We start from the raw sequence: 27,178 nt of genomic DNA, 5'->3' as shown, positions 1-27,178 counted from the left end.
ATTCCTGCTCTAGATACTTGAGGCTATTCAAAGGTAACTTTTAATGAACTCTCATTTGAACTGAACGGATTAGTTCGGGGTTCTTTGTTTGTTTTTAAAGAAAAGAAAAAAAACAATTGCTTGAGCCTAAACAAGGAACAGTCTAAACTCAGTCATCAGTTTGGCTTTAAGGCCAAATGGTTCTTAAGAACGTCATTATTTCACCATTGATGAAAACTCATGCTATTGTTATACCTTAATTCATGTTCTCTGGAAAGACAATAACAGAGCTTAAGCAAGTATATATATCAAGTATATTAAGTATTAGATAGGCATTTCTGATCATATGCAAATTTTGCAAATGCTTAATTTTGAATATAGTTCGTATGGATTGTGCCATGTGAATAATTCCATAAACATGAGTGTAAGCCATTAAGTATACTTTTGGGTCAGCATGGGGAGAAACTGAGTACTTTTAATGGCATCTCTCATTTTTTGTGCATTTCACTGCTAAGAAAAAAAGTCCAAATTCTGCTTATGAATGTGAAGTTGTAATTCAAATTAACATAACAATTCCAGTTTTGTAACATGTCAGAGTAGTCAAAAATTAATATAATTTCACACCCAAACTGTAGTCTATGGCTTAGTAGTCTGTCTGTGCTTTAGTAACCATTTAGCCTGTATTAAAATTTGTAAATGCTAAAACATTTATTGACCAACATTATCACTCTTTGAATAACAGGTTTATGGGGACAAAGATGCTGATGGATTCTATCGTGGAGAAACTTGTACGAGAATTGGCCTTATCCCATGTAATATGGTCTCTGAGATCCAAGCAGATGATGAAGAGATGATGGATCAGCTTCTAAAACAAGGCTTTCTTCCTTTGAACACACCAGTTGAGAAAATTGGTAAGGAAAAATATATACACTTCACTTCTAACTTTTGGGTGCTATTGACTTGGCTGGATCCGCTTTGCCGTTTGTTTTTACTATATGCAGATGCATCTAAATTTTACAGCAATTTACTACACCATGGGATACATTCTGTGTCAGCATCTGGATGACTTTATTCAACTAACACTTAATTTTGGTCACGTCTTTTGCTGCAAATGAAGACTTGTAACTTCACCACTCTACTCATTACTTTCTTTTCTTATTTAAAAAAAAAAAGGGTTTTGTCACCTGAAAGATTTCTAGACACAGAACATGATCCCTGTGCTTTGGAGTGTGCTGTGCTGAGGTGCTTTGTGATATGCTCACTGCTGCAAAGCATAAAAAGAATCACTTATTTGTTGTTATTTTTACTCTTCTACATTTTCCTACTTTACCAGTAATTTAAAGGGATGGTGGCAAAGGGTTATGTGTAATCTCATTTGGGATAGCACTACATATTATGAGATTTTACAGATGTTGCAGTAACAAACCCTTTAAAAAGCAGAGTTTGGCCAAACAATTCTGTGTTATGAACCGCTTGTGTTACACCATTGGTTCAATGTTGTACACAGATACACTATGCAAGTATCTTAATGTAGATTTCTTTCTAAAAATAAATTTCATACAACTATCTCAATATGTTTTAAAATTTTCCACATGATTCAGAGAGTATAAAGGGCTGGAATTGGTTCAGTCCTGTTTAAAAGTGAACTGTAAAAGTGGTTGCTAAAGAAAACAAAGAAATCTTCCACAATTGTTTTCTTAGGTTGAATAAAACCTTATCGTTTCCAAAATTGCATTAGTGAATGTGAGACAAAATTTTTTGTTGTTTTTTTTTAAGATATTGACATATATTTTAAAAATCTCCATTGTCCATGAAAGGGAAAGATGATTTAAGTTCTTTAATGCTTGATTGAATTCTTTATTCAAATCTGTGTATTTATTTCCTTAAGCCACATAAATACAATAAATACTCCCACCCACATGCACTTGCAAACCCCACTGCCCATCTGCTCCCGTAGGTATAGCACATACAGCTACATGTACATTTGTAGGACAAAAACTTGGTATAGGCACACAGTGGGACTTACAGGTGTGCCTGAAGAGGTTGGCTGCCTACAGCGTTATTCTGCACAAGTAGTCATTTTATCATGGGCCTGCATCATTTGAAGTCTATTAGAATGAGATACTTGACCTGCTTTAGGTACATCTGTAAACACAACCGGGGGCCTGATGGGATTAAGAAGTGTCTAAATATATTTCTACTTCTGGCAATGAGATCACATGTGGATACAGAAAATATCTTCTGTAAACAGCTGCAATTGAAATTTGCTGCCTAAAGTCCTGCTCAGTGCTCTCGGTTCTTATCAAAGTCAGCAAGTTGTTGATACAGAAAACTTGTGAAAATGAAATCACTAGTCAACATAGCTCCCCATAATTTGAATATTTTGGCTGTCTAAGGGTCATATTTTGCAGATGTAATTGTTTTTTTTCTGTTGTGCTCAACTGGTAGTGTCTCCTGAAATAGCTGAGAAATCAGAAAGTCTTCATCTTGGAAAGAGGGAGAGGCAATTGTGACAGAAATGTTGCCCTGCCTTACATTTTTAAGCAATTCGGTTTATTCCAGGATGTTTTGAGCCAGCCGTTAGCAACCTACCCCCAGCAGTTCACCTTTAAATATTTTAGCACTTTCAAAGCTTCATGTATTTTCTCTTTAAAATGGATTTAAATTATTAGCCATTTAAGAAACAAAAGTTCTTACTAATGGATTTGGAGAGAGTAGTTAGTTTGGCTCAATTTTAAACTAAATAAATACAAACTCTGAATAGCAGAGATCCACGTGCTCAGAGCCTCGCTGTCACAGAGGCTGCACACGTGGATTTTTAGCAGAAGCAGGCTCTAATTGCTGGTCTGTCTCATATTGTTACTCATATTTTTCATGTCATATCAGACACTTTACATGCTGTGTTCATATGACTATATTTTCCTTAATCCTTTGCCCACATTAAATCCTTAAAAACAGAACTTTGAACAGCTTCATATCTTTTCTTCTTTTATTTGTATGCATTCCTTTCCTGAAGTCAACTGTGACCGTTTCAAAGAGAGCACACGCTCTGTACACCGCAGATCCAGAAAGTCTAAAAGAGGTCTGTGCTAAGAACCAATAATTTGATTCAAGCTGTAAATTAGCTGAAATTATTTGAGCTGTCTAGATTTAATTTTTTATGTCTTTGAACTTTTGGAAGCCAGAAGTTGGAAAATATTGTCACATAGCAATTATGTATAGGGTCCCTTGACCCTGAAGAGTGGGCAATGTCTTGCCCCAGGGAAGTACTTCAAAATGGAAAGTACAACTCCGAGACAGTCATTTAGGTGTGGGTTGATCCAGGCTTTGGGGAGTCAGGGGGATCGGGTGCTGCATCCGTTACAGTTCGTGCCTTCATTTCGGACCTCTCCTCGTGTTCTGTGTAAATCCCTTGCATTGGTAGCTGGGAAAGTAATGCCACCCACTGCAAAAGTAAGTGACCTCCTCTGACTGAATGCTGCGTGTCAGCTGGTGGGTGATGTGACAGCTGTGAGTGCATGCCACACTCAGTACCTGCTCCTACATTAGCCGAACCTTTAATGTTCACCCTCCTGCTGGAGCAACCACAGGGTGCCTCCTAACCCCGGGTCTCCTTTGCCACACTGCATAATGCTCGTCAGACCTGCCCTCAATGCCTGTCTGTAAGTAGCACTAACAAGCATGTTTCTCTTGCTACAGCAATCATCTGCAAGAATCATGCTAATATCATTCAAATTTAAAATGAAGCCCATTTTGGACTTCTCTGTAAATGTTTAATATCAATCAATAAACATTTCACGTGGTTCCTGGAAACTACAAATTTTACTCTGTTCCTTCTGTTCACCCCAAAGGAAACGTGTAAAATTAAACAGTACTTGAGAATGTGGTTTTGTAGTCAGCCTTGAAAATATTGCAAGCCACTTGCATAATGCGTAGCTTCTTTTGTCTTGGGTCAGCTGAAAGTGTCCATTTCTCCTTCCAGTCTCCCAGCAGAAAGTTGAAGAATAATCCCAGGCACAAAATTCCTTTTGACTAGGAGCGGGGAAGGGAATAGACTGTAAATGTGGAAGTTTGAATAAAATGAAACAAACATGAATCTTGAATGTTTGGCTGTGTATACCCTGGTAACCTCTGATTCTTACAGCCGAGAGTTGCTGAAAATTTCAGAACATTAGTTTTGTGGACAAATACTGTTCAGAGGATTCAGTGGCTTAGAATAAAGAGGGCAAGCCAGCTGCTAAAAAAACATTTATGAAAGCTACGTGCTGTTTTGAAACCTTTATCTGTGTTAATAGGTTTGGCAATCTGTGACCTTTAATCACTATGCTAGAGAAGTATCAACATTGTTACTGCACTGTTGTGAAAATGAAGTGGGGAAAAGTTGTACCTTTTTTTTCTTTTCAAAATAACTTTGATAGCTTTCCTTCCCTTCCTCTCCTTGTGATCGGCACAGAAAGAAACAGACGGAGTGGCAGACAACATTCAGTGTCTACAAGAAGGATGGTGGCGCTGTACGATTACGATCCAAGAGAAAGTTCTCCTAATGTTGATGTAGAGGTATTGACATAACTGTTCCCTGTGTGTACCATTTATGGAGCCATAACATAGTTGGCACAGATAAGCACTAATACACACTTAGAGTGGATGTGCAGGGGAAAAAAAAAAAATAGTTCAGAATTACAAACACTGGTCAAGTGTTTCTGGGCAGATGTATCTGACAAGCTTATGACTTCTGTACAAGAAGATTTATGGTTCTTGTTCAAACAAAATCAAAGAATACCATAGAATCATAGAATAGTTTGGGTTGAAGGGACTGTCAAAGGTCACCTAGTCCAACCCCCTGCAGTGAGCAGGGCCACCTTCAACCAGACCAGGTTGCTCAGATCAGTATCCTTTGTAGGATTCATTTAATACGACTCAATACATTATATAGTCAGTTGTGGATATATGGTTGGGCAATAGAGGTGTATACATATGTATATAATAAAAGTCTATAAGGAAAAAAGCACGGAGTTACAAACAGTAGGGAATAGTTATTTTCCAATTATAGTTTTCAAATTCCCTTTGTGTGTTTCCACATAAGAACATGATTATTTCTGAGAAGTGTCTCAGCTCCTGCCGACAAGCTGATAGTGAAGCATGCTTTCAAAGCTCTGTAACTGCAGGTCCTCCAAAAATCAACCCTCCTTCGCAACCCAAACCAGAAGAACACAGCACAGTAGAACACCGTTCAGTGTTTCTTTCTCTTAATCGATGCATCTGAGCTTTCCTGAATGTATGTCTTGTCTGTAATCTTTTTTTTTTAATAACAATGTAAGGATATCTTAAACAACAGCTGAGCATTAGCTAGATCTTCATTCTGGGTTTATCTCCCATTTACCTACATGCAGTCTCCCATGTCTCCGTATCTGTCAGCAGCAACAACGGAATAATTTTTTACATTGTCTTTGATGTTACACGGTAAGTGCATCAATCAAGATTTGATGCAATATTCATTTATGTATGCATCATGGCAAGAATGTCAGGATATAATCAAAGCTCTGAAACACTACTGCATACCTAGGAGCTTCCTCAGCCTTTAAAATAATTATATTATTTTTTATTGGTGAATTGTAGAACAATTTGGTATTTTTTAAAGAAGGTGGTGAATTCTGAAATATGTGGCACTTGACACTTTAAAACTCAGCCAGAGTTGTCTTCTTATATTGCTCACTGAACCAAATCAGGTTCTAAATTATGGTGTCTCAAAGTAGTTTGGGCAACATATCAAATAAATTGTACTGATATCTTGCAAACGTTTTATTTGTTCTCTCTCCTATGGCCAGAGAAAATTAAAAATAAGTTTAGAAAACTAACTAAATTACATTTAAACCACAGGCAACTAAAAAGAGCCCAGTACACCATTTGCAGATCAGAGACTGGCGATGCCTGTTATGAAACCTTTATTGAACAGCATCCAGTACAGCTCCACAATTTTCATTCAGGAATGTTGTGTTCCAGGAAAAGCAGTTTCAGCTCCTCTTGTACCCAGTAGCCCCAGCGCACAGCTCAGTACAGCATGGGGACCTGAACCATGTCCCTTTCCTACGTCCTGTTCTCTCCTCATGGAAGGACTGGCTTTTTGAAGCCAGGTAGTTCAAAGCATCAGAGTTTGTTCAGGGCTTTGCACAGATGAGTTCCGAGGATCTCCCAGGTCTGGTTGCACTCGATTCGTTTGTCGCAGGGAGTCCTGTGGGTGTTTAGGTCCTAGTGGGAGAGGTGCCAGATTTAGCAAGCTAAAAAAAGGTTTTGCTCTCAAAGTTCAAATAGTTTCACCAACTGTGTCTTAACATAAAGGAGGGGGAAAAACATTAATGGATTTACTATTAATAAAGAAAATGGTAACCGTTGCCTAAGAAAACATGACCTGTCACCCTGTGACGTGTTCCTTTTTCTGCAGGCTGAGCTGACATTCTGCACGGGGGACATCATCACCGTCTTTGGTGAAATCGATGAGGATGGATTTTACTATGTAAGTTGGCTTCTGTTGAGTCACTTCAAACTGCTACAAACTTAGAGCAATCTTCTCTAGCATGAATTATTAGATCACAGCCTGGGGGCATCTCAGGTCGCAATCCCAGCTAGTGGTGTTGCGGAAATGGCTGTGATCCCTATTTAACAGAAACGCCAACCCAGACGGGCATGCCTAGAAGCACTGTCACGAGGGGCTTCGCATCACCGCTCCTGTTTGTACCTGGGAGACTGAGGTCACCGCCAGCCCAGCTGGAGGGATGGGATCATGGGAGTCAAGAGAGCCCATGCTGAGTCACGGGAGACAACGTTCCAGCATTGCTTGCCCTGCCAAACTGTTTTCAAACTGGTCGCAGCTGCCAGTCTGCATCCTGAACTTGCATTTTCCATTTCCACGCTGTACTGGCCCTAGAAAACATGCCCAACGGTCTCATTCAGAGGCGTTTTAGAAGGGACCCCTGTCAGACCCAGATGAGTCATTTGACGGCCTCAGAAGTGCCTTTAGGGTACGCTTTAGGTGCAGCCCAGCACCACACCTGTCTGTGGCGTTGCAGCTCGAAGGACCCAAGTCCAGAAACTGTATGGGAAGGCAGCTCCTGCTTCTCCATTGCACACGGGTGAAGACCACGGCAATGCATTCGCTCTCCATTACGCACATCAGCTCTTGTGATCTTCAAGAGTGTGTAAGCTCTTAAGGTCCTAGGTGACTTTCAATGGCTATTTCCTCTTCCCCACTGGCTTTGAAAGAGTCAAAAATATTTCCTTCCCTTCTTGGGAACCTACCTTCGCTTTAATTGAAACATTCACTGAAACTCTCGTCATGTTGCAGGGTGAGCTTAATGGACACAAGGGGCTGGTTCCTTCCAACTTTCTTGAAGAAGTGCCTGATGATGTTGAAGTCTATCTCTCTGATGCACCCTCACGATATGTTCACGATACACCGACGCGTACAAAAGCAAAAAGGGTAAGCAACCGAATAAGAAAAATATAAGTTTTTATTTTCCATTCCATTCTGTCTCATATATAATTTAGACATTACTTTTAACATTTTAAATCCATTTGCCCATTTCAAATTAACTTTCAAATATATAACATAAAACAAAGAAAAATTACTTTACTTAGCCTTCCACTAGCTTGTTACATTTATAAATGAAGAAACTAAATTTACCATTTGATGGCAGTCATTACAGTACCTTCAATTATGCTTCAAGTTTAAACAGCTTTTCCCCAGTGAAAGTAGTTACTTCCTAATGCTTCTAAACTACTCTTAGTACATGGAGTATCTAGACGAAAGGAAAAGTTCTTGTGGACAAAAGGCTGGTACAAGCATTCCTTTAACTACAAATTGGCAATACCGCCAATTAAAAGTGTTCATCTTTTAATCCTCATGACTTCCTATTCCAACTGGCATTAGTTAATTGCCCAGAGACTTCTCTTACATGAAAGACTGAGCATGTTTAGAGTATCTCATTTTTGGTTTTGTTTCATCACTGCAATACTTTTATATATTATATATTTTATATATATTTTTATTTCTTTGCTCATCTGCTTGGAAACAGAAGAAGAGTGTTCATTTCACACCTTAATAAGGCAATGTAGCCTTCACGTAAGTGAGCAACTGAAGATACCAATAGAGATTTCAATTAAAGCTACCTGGCTATCTAATGCAAGTCTTGAAACTTAATTGTGGGGGAAAAAAAGAAAGAAATATGTCTCCAAAATCCTTGGCCACAGAAGAATAGGCTGTATGCTGTTACTACACCTAGTCAAGTCAATTTAGGTTTTTTAGGAGACAAATCCTTTACAAAGGAATCCTTAGAAATAATTCAATTAGACCTCACTTTATGAAGGTCAACATTTGGAGCATATTTCTTCATGAGCTAAATGTTTATGTTTACATAGAAAGGAGAGTTTGATGTCTAACTACCCTACAAACAAAAGCTGCATATTGCATTGTTAGCCAACCTGGGATATAAAAATGCCAAGCTCCTGTATCAAGAGACAAGCACAATACCCCCAGCCCTTAAAGAACACACAAATGGAACGTATGCTGATAATGAACGGTAGTTTACAAGGGTCTAGTTGTTTTTGAAACTCATTACACTCAAATACAGCTATAAATTGTCTGCCTTAAAATGTGTTTTCCATGACCAATTATACTCCAGTTTGCCTAAGACCAACTATTCAACAATTCTGAAAAAATCGCTTCACATGGCACAATTTACTCACATTTTCCTAGAAACGTGCACATTTGAAATATTAGCAACTGTTTGGTTTACCAATGCAATAAAAGTCTCAGTATGAAACATGCAGCTCATGGAATGAATGCATTAGACTAAATACATGGTATCTTCAGGTGTACGTTGGGGTGCTTTACCAAGTTGGTTTTTTTTCATTAGAAGTAGACCTTGATTTAAAATCAAAGTAGGCTTGAAGCCCCTTTGCTTAACTCACGGTTGCACAACAAGCCAGTAAATTGTGAATGTTTTAACTTGAACTGCAAGGTAGCAGGGGTCCCTGAGGCATGGATTCTACTACGAAAATAACATCTTAATGGATATAGTATCCCATTTTGTCAGCTGGGCACTGTAGTTAGGACAGGCTGAGTATATGTAGTTTTAGCATTTTCATTCAAGCACTTTTGGTAATTGAAAAAAAAATAGCTGTTTAAAATATTTAGGAATGCTGTCATCTAACTATCGTACAAGTATTCACCTTCATTCAGCAACCTCATAGCTGCAGCATACACATCAAGCAGTCAGGGCCTTTAAGCTTTCTTTGATTGCGATTAAGGTTCATTTTAGCTTTTTCTTTTTTTTTTTTCTTTTTTTTTTTAAGCCAGTGTGCCATCTTCTCAAGTATGTACATAAAGTTTGCTAGCCAATTTTAAAGGTGTTTAAAGCACATTAAAAAATAAGTAAAATATAGCATGTTAAGTAATTCCTTCTGAAAAGAGTTTGGCTTCTATAGATTGCTAATCTGTAGTAATTAACACATTTATTTTTCTTAAATCTATAGCTAAAAGTATCCCTCTTCATTTTTGTACTATCAGAGTACCGGAATGCAAAACGAAAACCAGTTTTGTGGCTTTTGTGGCCAGAACTATGGCAAAACAAGTATATCCACCTCTTTAAAAAAAGTATAGCCAAAACAGGGCTCTGTTGGAGTGTTTTCTATGGCCTGTACTTCCTTCTCAACATTTATGTATTTTCCATAAGCCCATATGGTATTTTAAGCCACAACGAAGAAAGGAACCAGCCCTGTTGTTTAAGTGGGTAATGGGACAAGTGATGTTACCAACTTTCTTGATGATAATAGCTTTTAAGCTTTCAAACATTCAATAAATTATAACAATGTACCTAATAGGTTCCTCCTGAGAATACAGGTACATCACGGAGAGCACCATCCCCCACAGTTCATCTCCATTCTGGGTCACCTACGTCACCTATGGGTTCTGGTAGTCCCGGGAGAGGCAGGGATATGTCCTCGAAAAAGAAAAAGGGGCTGCTTTCCAAAGGCAAGAAACTGCTGAAAAAGCTTGGTGCAGTGAAATGATTCATGTACTCCTGGACAACTTGTAAAGCTTCCAGTCTGTGTAATTATTTTTTTTTAAATGTCAAAACTAGGGCTTTCATGACTATGCAGTACAACTTTACCAACCCTTTGCATTTTTAACTCTGCCATCAATAGAATCATGTGACTTGCTTAATCAAAACAGCAAGAAAACAGGAAGTGGATTTGTTGTTGCAAGTATTTTTTTTCTGGAAAAAAAAAAAAAAATTAAATTGTGGGATTAAGACAAGTCAACTTGACACCTGCACCTCCATTGGGTAAATCTCAGCCTTTAGTCTCCTTTCACCATGAGTGGGGGGAAGAAAACGCTGTTTATTGATTCCTGGTTCAGAGGTCACCCCACTGTATCTAACCTTTATCAATCATAAACAAAAATGGTCTTGAAACTCCTAGTTTAATCAGCCTTGATGTTTTGCCTTATTAATGCACAATGATTTGTACTGTCTAATAAATATACAGCGTATACTTAGTATGTACTGTGTATTCAACTGTCTTCATCTTCCCTAAAACATGGTAATTTAAGGTCAAGTACTACGTTACTGACTCCATTCAATGTCTGATGTAACTCTTGGGAGTTTGAAAGTGCTGTGCAAAATGCTTTCGTTTTGTTTTTTGCTGCTTTTTTCTTTTTACCCCAAACCAAACCCCTTGTATTGATTTCTTTCGTCAACATTTTCACTAAACTGAAATCAGATTCTTAAGTTATTCAGAGACTCACCCAGTTTCAACTGTACCAGCTCCAGTTTTGGAGTTCCTGGTTCACTGCTCTCCTGTTTTACCAGGAAAAACCAACCCAAAACAGAAACTCCACAACAAAACCCCTTTAACTCCTAAACTTTTTTTTCCTGCATAGGAACCATCCTAAGTTAAAAGGCATTTTCATACTGCTGATGTCAGATGCAAGATAAAGTGCATGTCTAAAGTAAAAAGTGAAAAACAAGCCGTAGCCAGTGCAAAGGCTGCAACAGATAATAATCAAATATGAATCGCAATATTGGCATCTCAAGAAAAACGCATTGATGGCAGTCATTGGCTGTTACTATTTTGTAATTCTTGTCCATTTGTAAATTGTTTTTACTGTTTATACATACTTTTCAGACTGCCTTTCTTTTTGTAATTTATGGAAGGTTTATAAATGAATGATCAAAGCTTCCCCATTGTGTCTTCAGATAATGATGTAAATTACTGTAAGATACCGTGTGCTAGATTATAACATTTAATTAAAAGAAAATAACTGGCCTAAATTTGTGGTAAAGTACTGTGTGGGTGTGTGCATGTGTACAACTGTTGTGTATCATATTTTATATAAATAAATGATTTGATATTTTGTAGAGTGCAGTATGTTTCATGCATCTACTGTATCAGCTGCCTGGTTACTGTGTCAGCCTTCCCTCCCTTTCTAAAGCACCGGGCACAAGTGGCAAGATCCACATGCGTGAGCAATTATTAAACAGGCAGGAAGGGTCAAGCCAGCCTTCAAACCCGCACCCAGTGGCGAAGGAGCCGGCTGCATTACTGCCTTCCTGCCTTGCCTGAGCTGACTAAGGACGCAGCTCCTCTTCTATTGACCTCAAATGACAGAAACCAGATCAGAATGAATACCCATGACAGGTAAATACAAAATACTACGCAGTGAATAGGGAAAGCCAGTGCTGAGTGACATCGGAAAGACCAGAATACTTGCCAGAAACCCCTGTGCCTCTCTTCATTACAAATGTCACACGGAATAAGTCTGAACAGTTCTCAGCCTAGGAAAGACAAAAACCCGAATGGAATAGAAGGTACAGAGCTCCCTCGTTTTTCAGAGCTGTCGATGGCTGCTGAAGTTTACTGTAGAGTAAAGGCTCAGCTAAATGCAAGACTCTAGGAGCTTTCCAGAAGTAAAAAATGGTTACAAAGTTACTCTAGTCCATGTCACAGAGCATGCCCACAGCCCAGTCGAAGTATGTACGCAAACACATCTAACAGGATCAAACAAGCAAGGATTACAGCAACAGCTTTATTTAAATCTCACAAGGGAAAGGAACAAGGTTCACAAGAAGTTAGTTAAAAACACCAGCACAAATCCAAATTCTTCCATATGCACTAGTTTGACTCTGTGCCTAGTAATGCAAAAATCTGAAATCAACTTCCATCAACACAACTGCTGTTTGTTTGCTTTACAAATGAAGCTACTCCTGCCAAAGAGTTACCAACGAAAATCTTGGAAGTACGATACAAACCAAGGCCTAAGCACTTCCCATTACTTGGAACTGCACAACCGAAAAAACATTTTCCTCATTTAACAAGCATGCAGTTAAACAATGTCAACCAAGAAATTTAGTTCATTCCAGTTATGAATCTGCAGTTGTCTAAACCAACGACATACTCATGCTGTGTAGTAAATATGAAGTTACAAGACTAAGAAAAAGCATGTCAGTAGGCCAGTCCCTGCTAAGGCACAACAGCCCCCCTAATGGCATTCAAGCTTAGTCAAAGCCATCACTTCATGTGGAGAGAGTACCGTAGCCTTAGATAAAAAAAGTGTTCCTATAGCTGTGGTAAGATCCAGAAATAATTTTGCCTCTGACACTCATTCCTGAAACTTTGGCTACACACGGAAACTCCTCCTCAGCTCTGACAGTTTGAAAACATCCCACTTCACCTCCCTCTGCTCCTACGGAGACGCAGGTGAGCACAAGACAGTTTCTAGTTGGTCTGCAAATCACTTACAAGGGCAAATATTAAAAACCCTTTCACAGGCTTTGCAGCACTAGGCAACCTTAAAACAAAGCCCTGATAACCAAGAATGGCTGGTAGCCTCTTTTTAACACATGAACTAGTTTAGGAGATGAAGTCTTGCCCTCATGTTAACAGCTAAGAAAAACAAGCATACAATAACTGCGTTTTGAAAATTACAAGTGTAACATGCTAACTGGAGACATTTGGGGGTTGGTCCACATAATAAAGATACAAGATACAGTTACCTAAAAATAATGCTGTCTAAGACTTCCCCAAAACATAATAAAAATAAGAACTGAAACTTTTGTAAGGAATCCCAGAAACACTTCAGTAACTAAGTATTAAAAATAATAAAATATTATATAGTTTTTATAGCAAGCAGAGACCTATTCACAATGCAGATGTGGCATCTCAGGCTTTTTCCTGCTACAATGAAAATAAAGTTCCACAACTGCACATACTCATTACATTATGCCATGCACATGTCTCAAGGAAAAAAATCCAACAAGAAAACCAACAAACCACCACACAAACCCCCAGATAATTCTACATTCCCTAGAAGGAACGGTGCTTTTTTTTTTTTTTTAGCTGGTAACTCAACTTCAAAGATAGTAAAGTCTGTCTGAAAGCAACAGGTTTGGTTCTCTGTGAATACTCTGACCTACAAGAAAAGCCAGTTTATGAGCGTACTGGCAAGGAGCTGGTACTCTGATCACACCCTGCAGAAGGGGAAAAAATAAAAAGGAATTATTCCAAGTCATTTAAATAAGCATGCATTCACTGTAACAAAGAGAGTCCTGGAATTCTAAAGTTTGCATACATGTCAAGTGTATATTCCCTGTAGTTTATGCAGATTTGTGAAAACGTTACATACACCAAACATGTTAAAAAACCCCATGCTTTATGGAAGAATAGGTGCAAAAAACCCTTGCCAACTCCATTCCCCTTCTCACTCCAAAAAGCCTCTTACGCAGGTTTATGTTTGACACCGGATCTCTCAGAAGGTGGGAGATGGGTAAGTCATGTGAAACATTTATGACTGCTAAACTGACAAATCTAAAGCACACCTCAGGCAACGAGCTGACTATGTGCTCATCTTGGTACGCCACAGAAGCAGCCTCCAGGGAAATGGAGGACTCCACACAAAGAGGAAGTATTTCTGCAGGTAAGAAATAATGCTTTCAGTGCTGCTTTTGATATAGAATTTGGGACTACTACTCAAAACAACAAGTACTTCCTAGTGGTAATCTTCAGACTTCAGAGAGACCACATAGTTATAACACACCTGGTTCCCAAGCCACCACGCTAGCTCGAAAGGCATACTTGCACTCTTGTTGGATCCGCATGGGTGTTTTAAGGCTGCCTTTTTCTACCTTCTTATGGGTTGCTACTGTGTAGAGATGCGCAATCTTAGAAGAAAGATATTATCATTTCCCAGAGGAAATACTTACCGACCAGTTATAGTACATGTGGCAAAGCTTGTAGGTTAAACGTTGTACGTGATCTGGTTTCAGTTTGCTGGTGTCATAAATGACGTTATAATGAGTGGGTGCAACACAACCATTTCTCACTGCCTGACTCACAATAAAGAAATCATACCTGTAACAGAAAAAACAAAACCCCAGAAGTCTGATACTGAAAAGGCTGCTTTGCCTAGAAAAATGCCAATCCCCACAAATTTGTCCTACTTATTTTCTTCAAGACACTTTATGCATATTGAGTAGACCCTGAAAGTATGCCTACACTGTGGTCACAAAATAATGTTTCCTCTAGTTGTGAAAGGCCAGGAGATCTGGAAGAATGTAAATAATCTTATTACATGGAACAGGTCTTAAGACTGTGAAGATCATAACCATTCCTCGTATTCAGTTTTCCTCCCAACAACCACCCTGCACGCATACTTAGCTTACACTCCTCCTTTACCCTGGCACCCCGAGCCACATTTGGATGTTTGGCACCTATCACAAGACTTGGAACCCCTGCAGCGAGTTGATAAATACAAAAAAAGAAAAGCAAAGCTACCTATAGACCAGAACTGTGCGCTGCCACAGACGACTGCATCCTTTCCGACATGCTCCAGCATCCCTTGACCAAAGTCAAGCCTTTCATCATGGACCGAACAACCTTTGCGCTTCCCACATACCTGACCCGAGATTCATGGAGTGTGACTTGCAAAAACGTTCAATACTAACAGCAAGCGAGTGAAGTCAGCGAGATCTACGTACACATTTTGCCTACACACATAATTGTACAATCCTCAGTCTTCCTCTAGTGACTACCCAACCACCAAAGAACACTTCCAGCGCTTGCTCTTAAATGCACCCTTACAAAGTAACAAAACTCATGCACAACGTCAAAACTACAGCCAGACAGAATTTCACTTCAGTTAAGGACAGCTGGGCAATCCTATCAATAGTCACTCATTTAGTACTAAACCTTTAAAAAGAAAAAAAACCAAAAAACAAACACACACACAAAAAAACCCACACCCCACCAAAAAGTGAAACACACACACACACACACTTACGTAAAGCATGTATAGTAGTCTGGTGTATGCAAATACTGCATCTTGGAAACCATGAAGCATTGCATAATGAATTCCTAAAATTTAAGCTTCTCCATTTCTTTCATCTACATATTCTCCACGATTTCTTTCCAAAAGGGCAGAAGTGTGGACAGTGTTCTTCTACTTGATCCCACTGTCAATTTAGTATCGGATATATTGCCTTTATTACCAGGTTGCCAGCAAACAGAAGTGTTACCTCTACGCCAACTTACCATTCTGGTCTGGTAACCTCCACATCAACAACAGTACCAGGGGGTGGGTTTTTAAGTGCTCCACCACACTGTGCAAAGAATCTGGTATTCACTCGTTTCTTCACAACTATAACTGTAAGTCTTGGACTAAATGAAAATAAGAAAAAAAACCAACAAAACTAGCCTGAAAAACTGCACTGAGAATATTTTGGGACCAGATTAGCTAGAGCTTCAAATTCAAAGCAATTTTAGAGTTCTCTAGCGCATTAATTTCACATATAAGTCTGCACTGATTCATTTCACCTTAAAAGGTCACTTCCAACGCAAAGACACTGTGATTCTATGATTGATTTAGATGAAACAGGACATTGTTCATAACTTCAGATTTTTAGTTTCAGGTGCAACTTTTATGCTATTTCTCACCAATCCAGCTTGTATTTAACTTCACAGGGAGACACAAAACAGACCAAAAAGGGATCTTTTAAATTCAGATCTGATTTCTACTATCTCTCTACCTCATCTTTTCATATAGAAAACACTGTGTTTTAACAGTATTTTTGGTAAAAAGCAAGCCATGAACAGAAGCTAAACAGAAAGGTAAGCACTTCAATTCCTGCTAGCTATAACTTGTTTTGTGCTCTGCTTGCTGCAGTGTCAGGAAATATTTTCATTTTTGAGAGCAGATTAAGAAACCAAGTCACTGCAGTTGATAAGTTTTATTAAAAGCAGAATGTTTAAAACTCTGCAGAACATGACTGGACAATAGACAGTCCTTTCAGAAGTGGAAAGAAAAAAATGGACCTACCAGACACATGTGACCGTAACCAGGCTATGATCAACCAGTTGAAGAAAAGTATTAATTACCATATGCATCAAGAATGCCTAAAGAGTATATATGTACACATGTGTATTGAATACTCATGCGGTGCACGTACTAAAAACTTCTCCTGTTTTAAGTCAGGTATCTCAAATCAGTGTATATTTCTCTTACAGTATAAAAAAGGAGGTTGATGGAAACAGACTTACTTGTAGTCTTTACCAACACTCTTCAAGCAATCCAGAAACTGAGGCACTTCATAATTAACCAAAGTATTTAGTTGTCCATCTCCTACACCATCACGATACACAATAATACGAGAGGGCAAATACTTATTCCACTTGAACCAGTCTCTTAGAGCAGCTTCAAAAGAATAAAAAGAGTAAAAGCTGTTAGCTATAATGACAATTCATTCCAAAACAAAAATGGATTTTTATTACTGGAAAAACAGCAGTAAGTTTTGAAACCTAAGGTCCTCAATCTTTCAGTAATCTGAAACAGGTATGCATCACAAACGTTACTTGCAAAAAGGATTCTGCTTTACCTGTGTACTGATACAAAGAGAAAGAACCTAAGGAGAGTATCTAGCCCCCTGGCCTCTCTAACGGCAAGGAGCTGTCCTTTAGATCCCTCTCCTTTAAAGCACTCTTTGAAGTGCATTGATAAATAGTATTTAATTACTGTTAAGAAATATGGGAATCAATGAAAGAATGTTCACAAAATGCTATTAATTTTCAGCAATATTTACAACTGTATTTTTCATCTGTTTTTATCTCAGTGCAAGCTGGTAGTGCCTTCCCTCAAGGCAGCTGAGGAAGTGTGTTCTGAGGAAGCTAAACTGTCATTCCTTAGATCTGAGAGGATCTGAGAGCAGAAAGCCTTCCCTTACTTTGCAAGCAGGCTTTGAGCCCATCCACAAGTTCTTGCCCACGACCTTGAACAGCACAGCGGGAGAACCACCTGTGGAGAACAAAATAAAAGATGACCCTCAAAGCCTTGCCCAGGCTTACTTTCAATGAAGTGATTTTTAAAATGGCTATGACCACTTAATCTTTACGGCTGTTGTGGGCCAATGCAGTCAAGCAAGAGTAGGTGTACTGCATTTCCCTCGTAAAGCCCCTGTGGTGGACAAACACCTTATCTCCACGTGCAATTCCTGTCAATCAAAAAACCTTCACACATAACTCAAAAGGGAGAAGAGCCTGTCACCCCAATGGCATCTATTGATCCCAGCCCTTACCCCACCATTTGCCCCCTCTCCCAAGCACTGTCAGTAAGGACCTGGCTATTCCTTAAGGGACAGTGGAAAAAGTAATTCACAGAATTCACAGTACATAGTTCTTATTATCAGTGTACAGTAAATCAGTTTGGATACTTTCATGATGGCTCACCACAGTCACGCTACTTTTCAGTAAAAGGAAGGATAAAGATTTTTTTGGGGTTTTTTTTCAGAATTCAAATCTTACCGTGTCATTGTTTGATTCAGGCTGGCGACAAATCCTGCAATTGACTGCTTTCCAGATAAAGTGTCATGGTAACAATCAATTCCCACAATCATTACCTGTTTCAGCTTAAGAGGAATCAATACAGACGATGTATTAGTACATGAAGCCATGCCAAAGCACCCATCATCTCCATCCTATAGCATAACAAGATCTTGACATAAGCTCTATGGTTTCAGGACATTTAAGTAAACCATGGGCACTGAATTCTTGAATTAAATGTCTCCTTATGTCACATTTCACTTCATGCCTCTTCTCACAGACACAAAGCAAGCTACACAAAGACTATTCAATTTTATTTTTGGAGGAAAAAGGCTTGCTTTTTAAATAAGGCTCAATAAAGAAAACAGTTACAATTTTATAAAAAATTACTTACTGGGATCTCAACACTCCAAAGTTCTCCACCCATTTTACAGTTCATTTGCAAGGCAATTTTTGTTGCTATGGCCATAGCAGTCTGAGGCTTGCTTAAAGTGCGAGCAATCACACATTGACTTGGAATGGGGCAATCTGTGCATAAGTATTTCTTGATAGCATCATACTTATCCTTTCGGGAACTAGACAAAACACAAACTGCCTTTAAAGAAAAAAAAAAACAGTTTTTAACTAGCTGCATTCTCAGATTTGTAGAACACTTGTAATTCTTTAGGAAAAGCTTCTTACGCTCAAGAGAAATATGTAAGGGCTCACAGTGAAAAAAATACCTGGATAGTTTCAGTGCCTATACTTCAGAGCCAAATACAAAGGCTCTTTTCCAGAAGGATACTCATAGTTAGTCTGGGGTTTGAACAGGAGTATGAGTAGGCATGTAGTCGATACTCAGGAGCCAAGATTTTATTTCTGAGAATGAATCCCGCTACTCTTAAAACTGCAATTACAGACATTAATGTGATTTGAAATTACGGATTCAAATACATACTATGTTTGTGTCAGGGGTAACACTTTGCTGTAAAACCCTTAAATAAGCTTCTGTTCTATCATCTACTTCAATCCTGAAAAGGAAGAGGAAAACATGCTTACAGAACAAAAAGGAAAACATGCTTACAGAACAAAAACTAACAGCTATTGAACTTCAGCAAAACCATAAATGCACATTATGCACCATTACTGCATGGTGTCACATTTATAGCTATTAATGAATGAACAATATTCACACAAGTTAAAAGCAACTACAGGTACTCAAAGGAAGATATTTGCAATGAGAACAACTCAGAATATATCCAAAGTCAGCAAGAAAATACATATTCCTTCTTGTATTACATATAGCTCCACTTGAGAAGGTTGTGCTCAATGACTATATGTCCAATACTGCTTGGTTTTGGCATACTTTAACCCCCAGGAAAGCTCTCACAAATCTATGAGTAAGAAAAATCAGTCACTAGAGAACACTATAAAATTTGCACACTGAAAACTTTTTAAAATTAAAAATCTCACAGAAGTTGGTAGTGTGACATACTACACTATGTCCTCATTTAACAGCCTAAGCATGCCAACAGATATACCTTAGTAAGTATAAAATGGTTTTTGCCATCAGCTTTCTAAAGACACTTACATGGTTGCCTTGTTCATTCTGATTCCCATAGATGGTGTGACTTTAAACAGATTCTGAAGTAACGTATTAGCAATATCATAGTTGCGCCGTGTGTATATTAATAACCAGTTGTCCAGAGGTTTTGCACAGATTAAGGGAGCTCCCCTAGTTTCCTTTGACCAATCAGCAAACTGAGGATTGTAATCAAACTGTAAATAAGAAATGGTAGAGAAAGAAAATCAGCACCCTACCGAACAAGTTATACCACACCTACTTCCTGACACACTTAGAGACTGTAACATTTCTGCCTAGAACTAATGACCTGATTTTTATCTGTTCTTTTACTGCTATTGTCACTAACTTAAAATAAGCTTTATCTAGCCCTTTCAAGAAATCTTACACTTTTCAAATGTTTCATCATCATTTCGCAAGGATACTTATGATTTTTAGCCCAGATAAGTTGTTACTATTTGCTGCACAGTTTTTGTGCTACAAAGACATAGCCGTGTATATGTTGACTTATTTTTCTCTCATTTTTCTTTTTAATATGGTAACTGCTTGAGACAAAGGAAAGTATTATTAAAAATAAGATATCAGATCTTTTCAATAACAAAAATAAAAGATTTTACCAAATACACAGATCAAGACAATGTAAAATGCCTTTTTCCATCTAACATCCATTCAAAACAAACAAAAGAGCAAATATATGATGTTTTATGGCAATCCTTGACTTATTTGAAATCTGAAGAGTCACCCCACCTTGAAATGAACAGATACCGTATGTACTATTTACTGAAGTAATCAGTGGCTTTTCATTTGAAAGCCTTGGTATTTTAATATATAGAAACTAGTTAGAAACATCTCTAATCTCCTAGTTTGTGTATCTGAAATAACTTTGTTTAGACAGAGGGACTGTTTTGCAAGGAAGACACTATCATAATGCAAGCCAGAAAAACCTTCAGGGGTTTCGAAACAGAACTTGTAAACAATTTAAGAAGTTTGTGAGCCTCCTGTTTGGACAAAGACTTGTGTATAATGTTTTCACTCATAATCCTTCATTTATAAACCAACAAGTAGTATTTCCTTCCTTAAGAACTTGCTTCATCAGTGAGAGATCCAGAAGATTTTTGAAGTTGTTTTATTTACCACATTTCCTGATTGAAGGATCTTTTCTCCTTGAACAACTCTTCCCGTAAAGGATAATAAATTAGAATCAAAGCTTAAACCCCAGTCTCGGAGTTCCTTCTGAACGTTGTCATCTCTGTTTAAAAATAATATTTAAGTTAAAACATAAAGAAGTTTGTCCTTGCTGAGATTTTTCTTTTTTAAAAACCAGTCAGATTTCCAAAGTTTTGTTGCAAGAAAGAAGTTTATCATATAAATTTTTCATCACAAAAAAGTACAGAAGATATTAAGGTAACATACTTTCGGATGTAGTCAATAAGTCTTCCAATTTCACGTTGCCTTTGCTCAGGTGGCAGTCGTGTATGAATAGCCAAGTCTTTCATCATATTAAAATCATTACGCATCTTCTCAGTTAATCCTGTTAACAGTAAAATCTTTTTTGGAGTAAAAGTTAGGCTAAGGACTAAGAAAAATAAACTTGCAAGTCATGAAGATTAACTATGCATGTACTGCAGACACGTCAAGGGGTGTCAGTAGTAATCAAGGTTTTCAGTTGCTCCCTGTACATACATTCTTATCTGCAGAGAAAAAAGTATTTCTGGATTTTTGCACTTGAGAGGAAACCACACAAGACAAGCAGCTCTTCATTTACATTTCCAAAGCAAAAGAAAACAGTGCTGAGATAGACAGGTACTGCTAGTGCAAACTGAGTATCTTAGAGGAAAATACGTATTTATGTATCTTACAAAATTATCAAATTATAGTAAACTTCTCTTTTTCAACAGAATTGCTATCGCCAAAAAACACTACAAGTTATCAGTTGGCCACTGTATGTAAAGACTGCAACACCAAAATGCCTCAAACTTTTCAGCCTCATTTAAATATCTAACCTTCTGGCTACAAAACTTGTTTCTAAACTCACAATTATATAAACACCACATTTCTACCTAACTTGGCAAGAGGCTGCTCTCAAAATACCAGTTTCAGTAGGCATCATGTTTGACAGATGCTTTGATATGAAAATATGCTACAGTACCTGTTAGGAAGCACAGCTCTGGAATTAGAACGACCGGTCCTGGTATCATGCTTCCCCTCTTCCTCCTAGACTGACTGATCAAGACAGGCTGGTTCAAGTCAGCAATTTCTTGATTATATTGCTGTATTAGAAATATATGTTGTATGTTAGTTTATTCATAACAGACACTTTTCTTAATAATAATGCTTACTTTAGAAAATTAGTGTTTTTCCTAAAACAAAAATAAAAGCAACCAGCAACTTTTTCTAATTAGCACATCTAGCTTGAGAGGAACCGATTTTATACAAAAGGCCAATCAGGGAAGCATTTTTCTCTCTATTGGTGCCATCAAATTATTGACTTGTAACAGACAACAGAAACAATGCTTCTGTCTTCCTTGAGGCAGTACATCACCCAGAGTATCTAACTCAAGAGATTAGGATGCTCATTCCAGATCAGTAATGGACAAGGTTCCTGCCCTATAGAGCAATTCAGTTCAAGACATCACAAGAATCAAACTAGATTCCAAGTGAAGTCTCTGAAATTCAACCCTCTCACAACCTTTCCTTGCACCTGTCAAGAGTTGGTCTGTCTAGCAGTCACTAATATAGTTTAGAAAAAAAAAAAACAAAACACAAATAAGCAACACAAGCTGACAGCCAACAAACATATTTCATAGTTTAGCTTTTTCTTAAAGAGAACCACACCTCAGAAACCACTCAAAGGATGGCATTTAAAAACAAGAAAGTGAGATCACAGCAAAGGCAAGAAGGCAGAGAAAATTCATCATTTATAAACTTTATCCTAAACAAGAATGGATAATATAAAATTTGCTTCTAGCTTATTAAGTCCCATCCCGATTTAAGTCCCATCAGTTGAAACTGATGTGCAGAAAGATTTCACACAGTGGTAAGCCTCAATGGCAGAGAAGGTTAAGCTATGAAACACAGTGATAAACTTTGTTTCAAAGAACCAAAAGTACCAAACAGTAATTTCTCTTAAGATGACTGTCCATGTATTCTATCTTCAGTAAATTAACAGCAAACTTGCCAACGGTACACTCCACCCCATCATCCAGACCATTGATAAAGACGATAAACAGGACTGGACCCGGTACTGACCCCCGCAGTACACCGCTAGTTACTCCAACTACACATCATGCCCCCAGTCCCCACCCTCGGGCCTGGCTATTCAGCCAGCTTCCAATGCACTTCACCGTCTGCTCATCCAGCCCACACTTCATCAAGCTTCTCTACAAGGACCTTATGGGAGACAGCGGCAAAAGCTTTACTGAAGTCCAGGTAGACAATATCCACTGCTCTCCCCTCATCTACCAAGCCAGTCATTTAATCATAAAAGTTTATCAAGGTGGTCAAGCAGGACTTTCCCTTGGTGAAGCCATGCTGACTACTCCTGACGACTTTCTTGTCGTTCACATGCCTGGAAATGGTTTCCAGGGTTAGCTCGTCCATCACCTTCCCAGGGATCAGTGTGAGGCTGACTGGCCTGTAGTTCTCTGTGTCATCCTCCCAGAACTTCTTCAAGACAGGAGTGACATTTGATTTCCTACAGTCCTCAGACACTTTTCCCTACCACCACCATAGTTCAAAGATTATTGACAGCGCCCTCACAATGACATGAGCCAGTTGCCTCAGTACTTGTAGGCGCAACCCATCAGGGCCCATGGACTTAGGTACATCTCATTTGCTTAAGTATTCCGTGACCTCAGACTCTTCCACCAAAGGCGTGTCTTCCTTGCTCCACTCTTCCCTGGTCTCTGGGGCCTGGGAATCCTGAATGGCAGCCTTGCTAGTAAAGACTGAGATGAAGGCAGCATTCGGTACCTCATCTTTTTCCACATCCTGCATCACCAAGGGCCCTGCCTCCTTCACAAGCAGTGGGGTCAAATTTTCTGTTGCCTTTAACATCCCTGGCCAGATTCAATTCCAGTTGTGCTTTGGCTTTCCCAACCTCACTCCTGCATGCATCCTTTTTGAGTTTTCCCAGGAGCTCCTTGTTCATCCATGCAGGCCTCCTGGCATTTTTGCCTGACTGACTACTCATTGGGATGGACTACTCATGCCAAATCATGCTGTGTAGGTTACTTACTGCTCTCAGATTACATAGTGTCCATTAAAATTCTGTTAAAGAAAATGATGAATTACAAATACATACATTGTAAGTAAACCTCTAACAATGCTCTAACGTTTCAAGTTAAAGCATAATGCAGACACTGACAGTTAAGTTTTCATACCCTCTTGTAGTAGTCCACGTAGCTGATCTCAGAACCATCTGCTTTTCTAAAGGTACACTGTGGATTGGCATCCCAGTCAATGTCATCAACTCTGTACGTTCTGTTATTGTACCTAAATAAACAATTTCATCAGTTGTTTTTTTTAAAATCTTAAATCAAATAGAAAAGAAATAGAACTGCAGGATGAAAAAGTTAATAGGAATACTCATAAAAGTTGAAAGTTTTGCTTCTATCAGCTGCAGGAACTTCAAGTTTTCCATTGTAACAGGTTATCAATTCTACTAAAAGCCAAATTGTAACAAAATCAAATGAAAACAGAACTAATCCAGCATGTACTTCCTGCTTTTGTAAATGCTGTCACCTCAATTAATTTGCTAACTTGACAGTGATATAATTTTCATACTTGCTGATGCTTCATTGTATACTTCAGGACATGAAACAACCTAAAAAAAAAAAAGGATCTCTAAGATGACCAGAGTCCAAAGAGACTTACTTTGTAAGAACAATTAAACCTATCAGCTCTTTAGCACAGGCATCTCTAAATCTTTGCTCTTCAACCTGGTAATACAGACTATACATAAAATCCAGCACTGTTTCACTGCGAAGGACCTTATGGCTCACATCTGCACACAACATAATGCTTTCCTCATACTGAAGGATAGAGCTTGTGAAGCCTGGCCAAACCATCAACCTGTCAAAAGAGAACATACAGAATCCTAATGTGCTTTAAAGCATCTCCATTTTCACCCCTTGAGTTATTTCTGTCCACTTTCCTAGACACTAGAAAGCAGTCAAGACACAAAGTAACCATTATCCAAATATAAACAAGCTCCTGAAAGTTAACAAAACCAAAAATATTTTAAATGCAGGTATTATTAGGCAACTTAAGTTGAAAAAAATAATAATTTAATGATGTAGCAATATAACTGAAGAAAGGATGCCTCAACACCTAAGAAATCCATTTCATGCTATTAGTATTAAATATCTTAAAATACAAAGTGTACGGGTATTCAAGACACTTTAAAGAGAAAAAGAGCACCATGTTATCTCGTAGAACACTGTCCAGTTTCTTCCATCAACCAGGTCACGTAGGCTAGGTTAATGACAAGGAGTACACCACAGCCATATGATGGGGCCCCTGTCAAGCTCAAGCTTACTAACTTGTACAATGGGTCCAGGGCTAGCCAGAAGCATGTCACCTTGCAGGGGATCCTGGCAGGGAACGGGGACAAGACATGACAGCTAGTAATAGGTGAGTTCCAGAACTACCCATCCAGCGGGGTACGGCCAGGTATGAAGTCACATGGCAGACTAAATGGCCTTTAGAATGAAGGCTGGACACTCCTGAGCTTTAGAATTAAAGTATTCAGAGATCTTGGCTGTACAGACATTTAAGCAAAGTTTCTGACATTGGAGTAAAATGTAATAGCAGAACACACACTGGTAACGTGTAATGAGATCTTAACACAGAGAGGAACTAACTTAGGAGAACGAGGTCTCCTGCTTCCCAGGAACATCAGTTTTTAAGTCCATGGTTTATTACAAGATTACAAGAATGGTATCAAAATATCAGCCTTTCTCCCTGCACCCCTCCTAAACCCGAGTATCGTTTTTGCCAAACCTGTGATTGGGGATGCTGATTGGGTCACTGGGGTTGTAATAATTACGTCCAATCTGCTGCAAATTCAACATCTTCAAAAGCCTGGAATTGAAACATGGATGTCATTTACCATTATTCAGTTTATCAAACTATGCATGGTCCCATCCCTCTGCACAACCTCAATTTTTTCCATCTGACTAGCTAAAGCAGTCACGAAGGTGAACGTTTCATTAAACTCAATTTAGAAAGGCCATGGACACTAATTAATGGGAATTAATAAGCTGAGAATAAGTTAGCATACAACCCTTCACCAAGCAGTTGAAGGTAACTGCTGAAGGTAACTGCTGAAGGTAACTAATAGCCCCTAACTAGTCTAAACAAGCTATGTTTCAGAAGAACCAGGCAGTCCAGGTACCAAGGTTAAGTGGAAAGACTACAGCAAAAAAAGTAATTTGCCAGTTCAAGGTCCTGTACTGCTATGCGCTTTGAGAGGCAAATCCAGACACAACAGGAGGGCAGAGATAAGACTAACTGCCTCCAACAGTTAGCACTCCAGTGTGAATCTGCTTGCTCAGGGAAAAGGTATAAACTCATTTCACATTAACATGCACCAGAACATGCGTATAACCGCACATTAAAATGTTGCTAGATGTAGTTGGCCACACAGTAAGTTACAAGGGCTTAAAAATTTACGTTTGTAATATTGATTTGTAGTCCATTCTTTGGAAAGGAAAAAATTAAGCCAGATATTTTTAGAATGACTTTTTATAAAGACATAACTTGGAGAGCAAACCTTCTAAAAATGATGTTGTAAAATTGCAGACATGTAGGTGAAGTAGGTGGCAACTCATTAGTCAGTGTGATTGTTATCTTCACATCCTCTCCATTTCGAGTCCTACTAAACACTTCAGTAACCTGAGAAAGTTAAGTTAGGTTAATAAAATTAGAGGCAAACAGGACTATATCTGGACTTTGCTCCATCAATGTCAGTTTGTAAATGTACATTAAGATTTTAAGTAATAATTCAAGACTTAGCTGAAACGGGAACTTGATTTCCTACTATGACTGTAAACTACAACCTAAAACGGGTGAAGAGGACTTATGGAGTAGAATGGAGGCTATCCCCAAAGCAGCTGAATTCAAGATAAAGACAGGGAGATCCCTTACAATTACCATCATGGAAAAAGACTCAACTTGAGGAAATAAACTTAATATATTGCCAATTAATATATATTTAATTACTGATTCAGGTACTGCGAGGCAAAAAGACAAACATTAAAACACATAGCGAAAACATCTTCTGTCTCTCCCTTTTCCAGGCTCAACTCACTCCTGACTCATCTGGCCCCCTCTTTTAACACCACCGGTCGCACTCAATCCCTTCAGTGAGGCCATGAGTGGCACAAGGGGCAGAGGAGGGGGAAGGCAGAGGTGACCATCATGAGTACATAGCGTTTTCGCTCTGCTGCTCCCTTCTTCTGAGTTTTTTTTCTGCTATGGCATTTTCCCCCCCTTTTTAAATACAGTAGAGGTGCCACCAACTTTGCTGATGGGCTCACCTTTGGTCTGTGGTGGGGCTGTTGAGAAGGCAGCTGGAAAAGGCTGTGTACAGCACAGGGCAGCCCCTAACCTCTTCCTACAGGGACCACCCCTGACCCGCCCCCCCCTCCCCCAGCTACCAAAACCTTGCCATATACACCCAACACATATACTCTTTCAATTATGTTGGATGTTAAAATACAGAAGTTATGAAAAGATGTAAGCAGAAAGAAAACGAAAGGAAAAATACTTGTC

At 38.7% G+C, this 27,178-nt stretch overlaps 2 protein-coding genes across 2 annotated transcripts in view; one reads left to right on the top strand and one right to left on the bottom strand.

Annotated features, from left to right (window-relative positions):
• LOC104618754 (RIMS-binding protein 2-like) overlaps positions 1–8,189 on the top strand; it is a 21,660-nt gene extending 13,471 nt beyond the window's left edge. Inside the window, exons 5-9 of the mRNA XM_010284469.1 lie at positions 722–890; positions 4,433–4,536; positions 6,419–6,490; positions 7,319–7,453; positions 8,049–8,189. Coding sequence (XP_010282771.1) covers positions 722–890; positions 4,433–4,536; positions 6,419–6,490; positions 7,319–7,453; positions 8,049–8,075 — 507 coding nt within the window. The 3' untranslated portion in view covers positions 8,076–8,189. The remainder of the gene's footprint in view (positions 1–721; positions 891–4,432; positions 4,537–6,418; positions 6,491–7,318; positions 7,454–8,048) is intronic.
• A 5,196-nt stretch (positions 8,190–13,385) lies between these two features.
• Positions 13,386–27,178, bottom strand: part of PIWIL1 (piwi-like RNA-mediated gene silencing 1) — a 20,357-nt gene continuing 6,564 nt past the window's right edge. Inside the window, exons 5-20 of the mRNA XM_010284360.1 lie at positions 26,178–26,299; positions 25,406–25,486; positions 24,278–24,475; positions 23,785–23,896; positions 21,552–21,672; positions 20,816–20,933; positions 20,537–20,651; positions 19,412–19,599; positions 18,779–18,851; positions 18,236–18,436; positions 17,824–17,927; positions 17,247–17,317; positions 16,567–16,720; positions 15,562–15,687; positions 14,235–14,382; positions 13,386–13,502 (exon numbers count right to left, since the gene is read on the bottom strand). Of these exons, the coding sequence (XP_010282662.1) occupies positions 13,386–13,502; positions 14,235–14,382; positions 15,562–15,687; positions 16,567–16,720; positions 17,247–17,317; positions 17,824–17,927; positions 18,236–18,436; positions 18,779–18,851; positions 19,412–19,599; positions 20,537–20,651; positions 20,816–20,933; positions 21,552–21,672; positions 23,785–23,896; positions 24,278–24,475; positions 25,406–25,486; positions 26,178–26,299 (2,049 nt within the window). The remainder of the gene's footprint in view (positions 13,503–14,234; positions 14,383–15,561; positions 15,688–16,566; positions 16,721–17,246; positions 17,318–17,823; positions 17,928–18,235; positions 18,437–18,778; positions 18,852–19,411; positions 19,600–20,536; positions 20,652–20,815; positions 20,934–21,551; positions 21,673–23,784; positions 23,897–24,277; positions 24,476–25,405; positions 25,487–26,177; positions 26,300–27,178) is intronic.

The sequence above is a fragment of the Phaethon lepturus genome, unplaced genomic scaffold, assembly GCF_000687285.1.
Source record: "Phaethon lepturus isolate BGI_N335 unplaced genomic scaffold, ASM68728v1 scaffold8270, whole genome shotgun sequence".
Classification (NCBI taxonomy): Eukaryota; Metazoa; Chordata; class Aves; order Phaethontiformes; family Phaethontidae; genus Phaethon; species Phaethon lepturus.
Note: the sequence above shows the minus strand (reverse complement) of the source record. Positions and strands in the feature narration are given on the sequence as shown.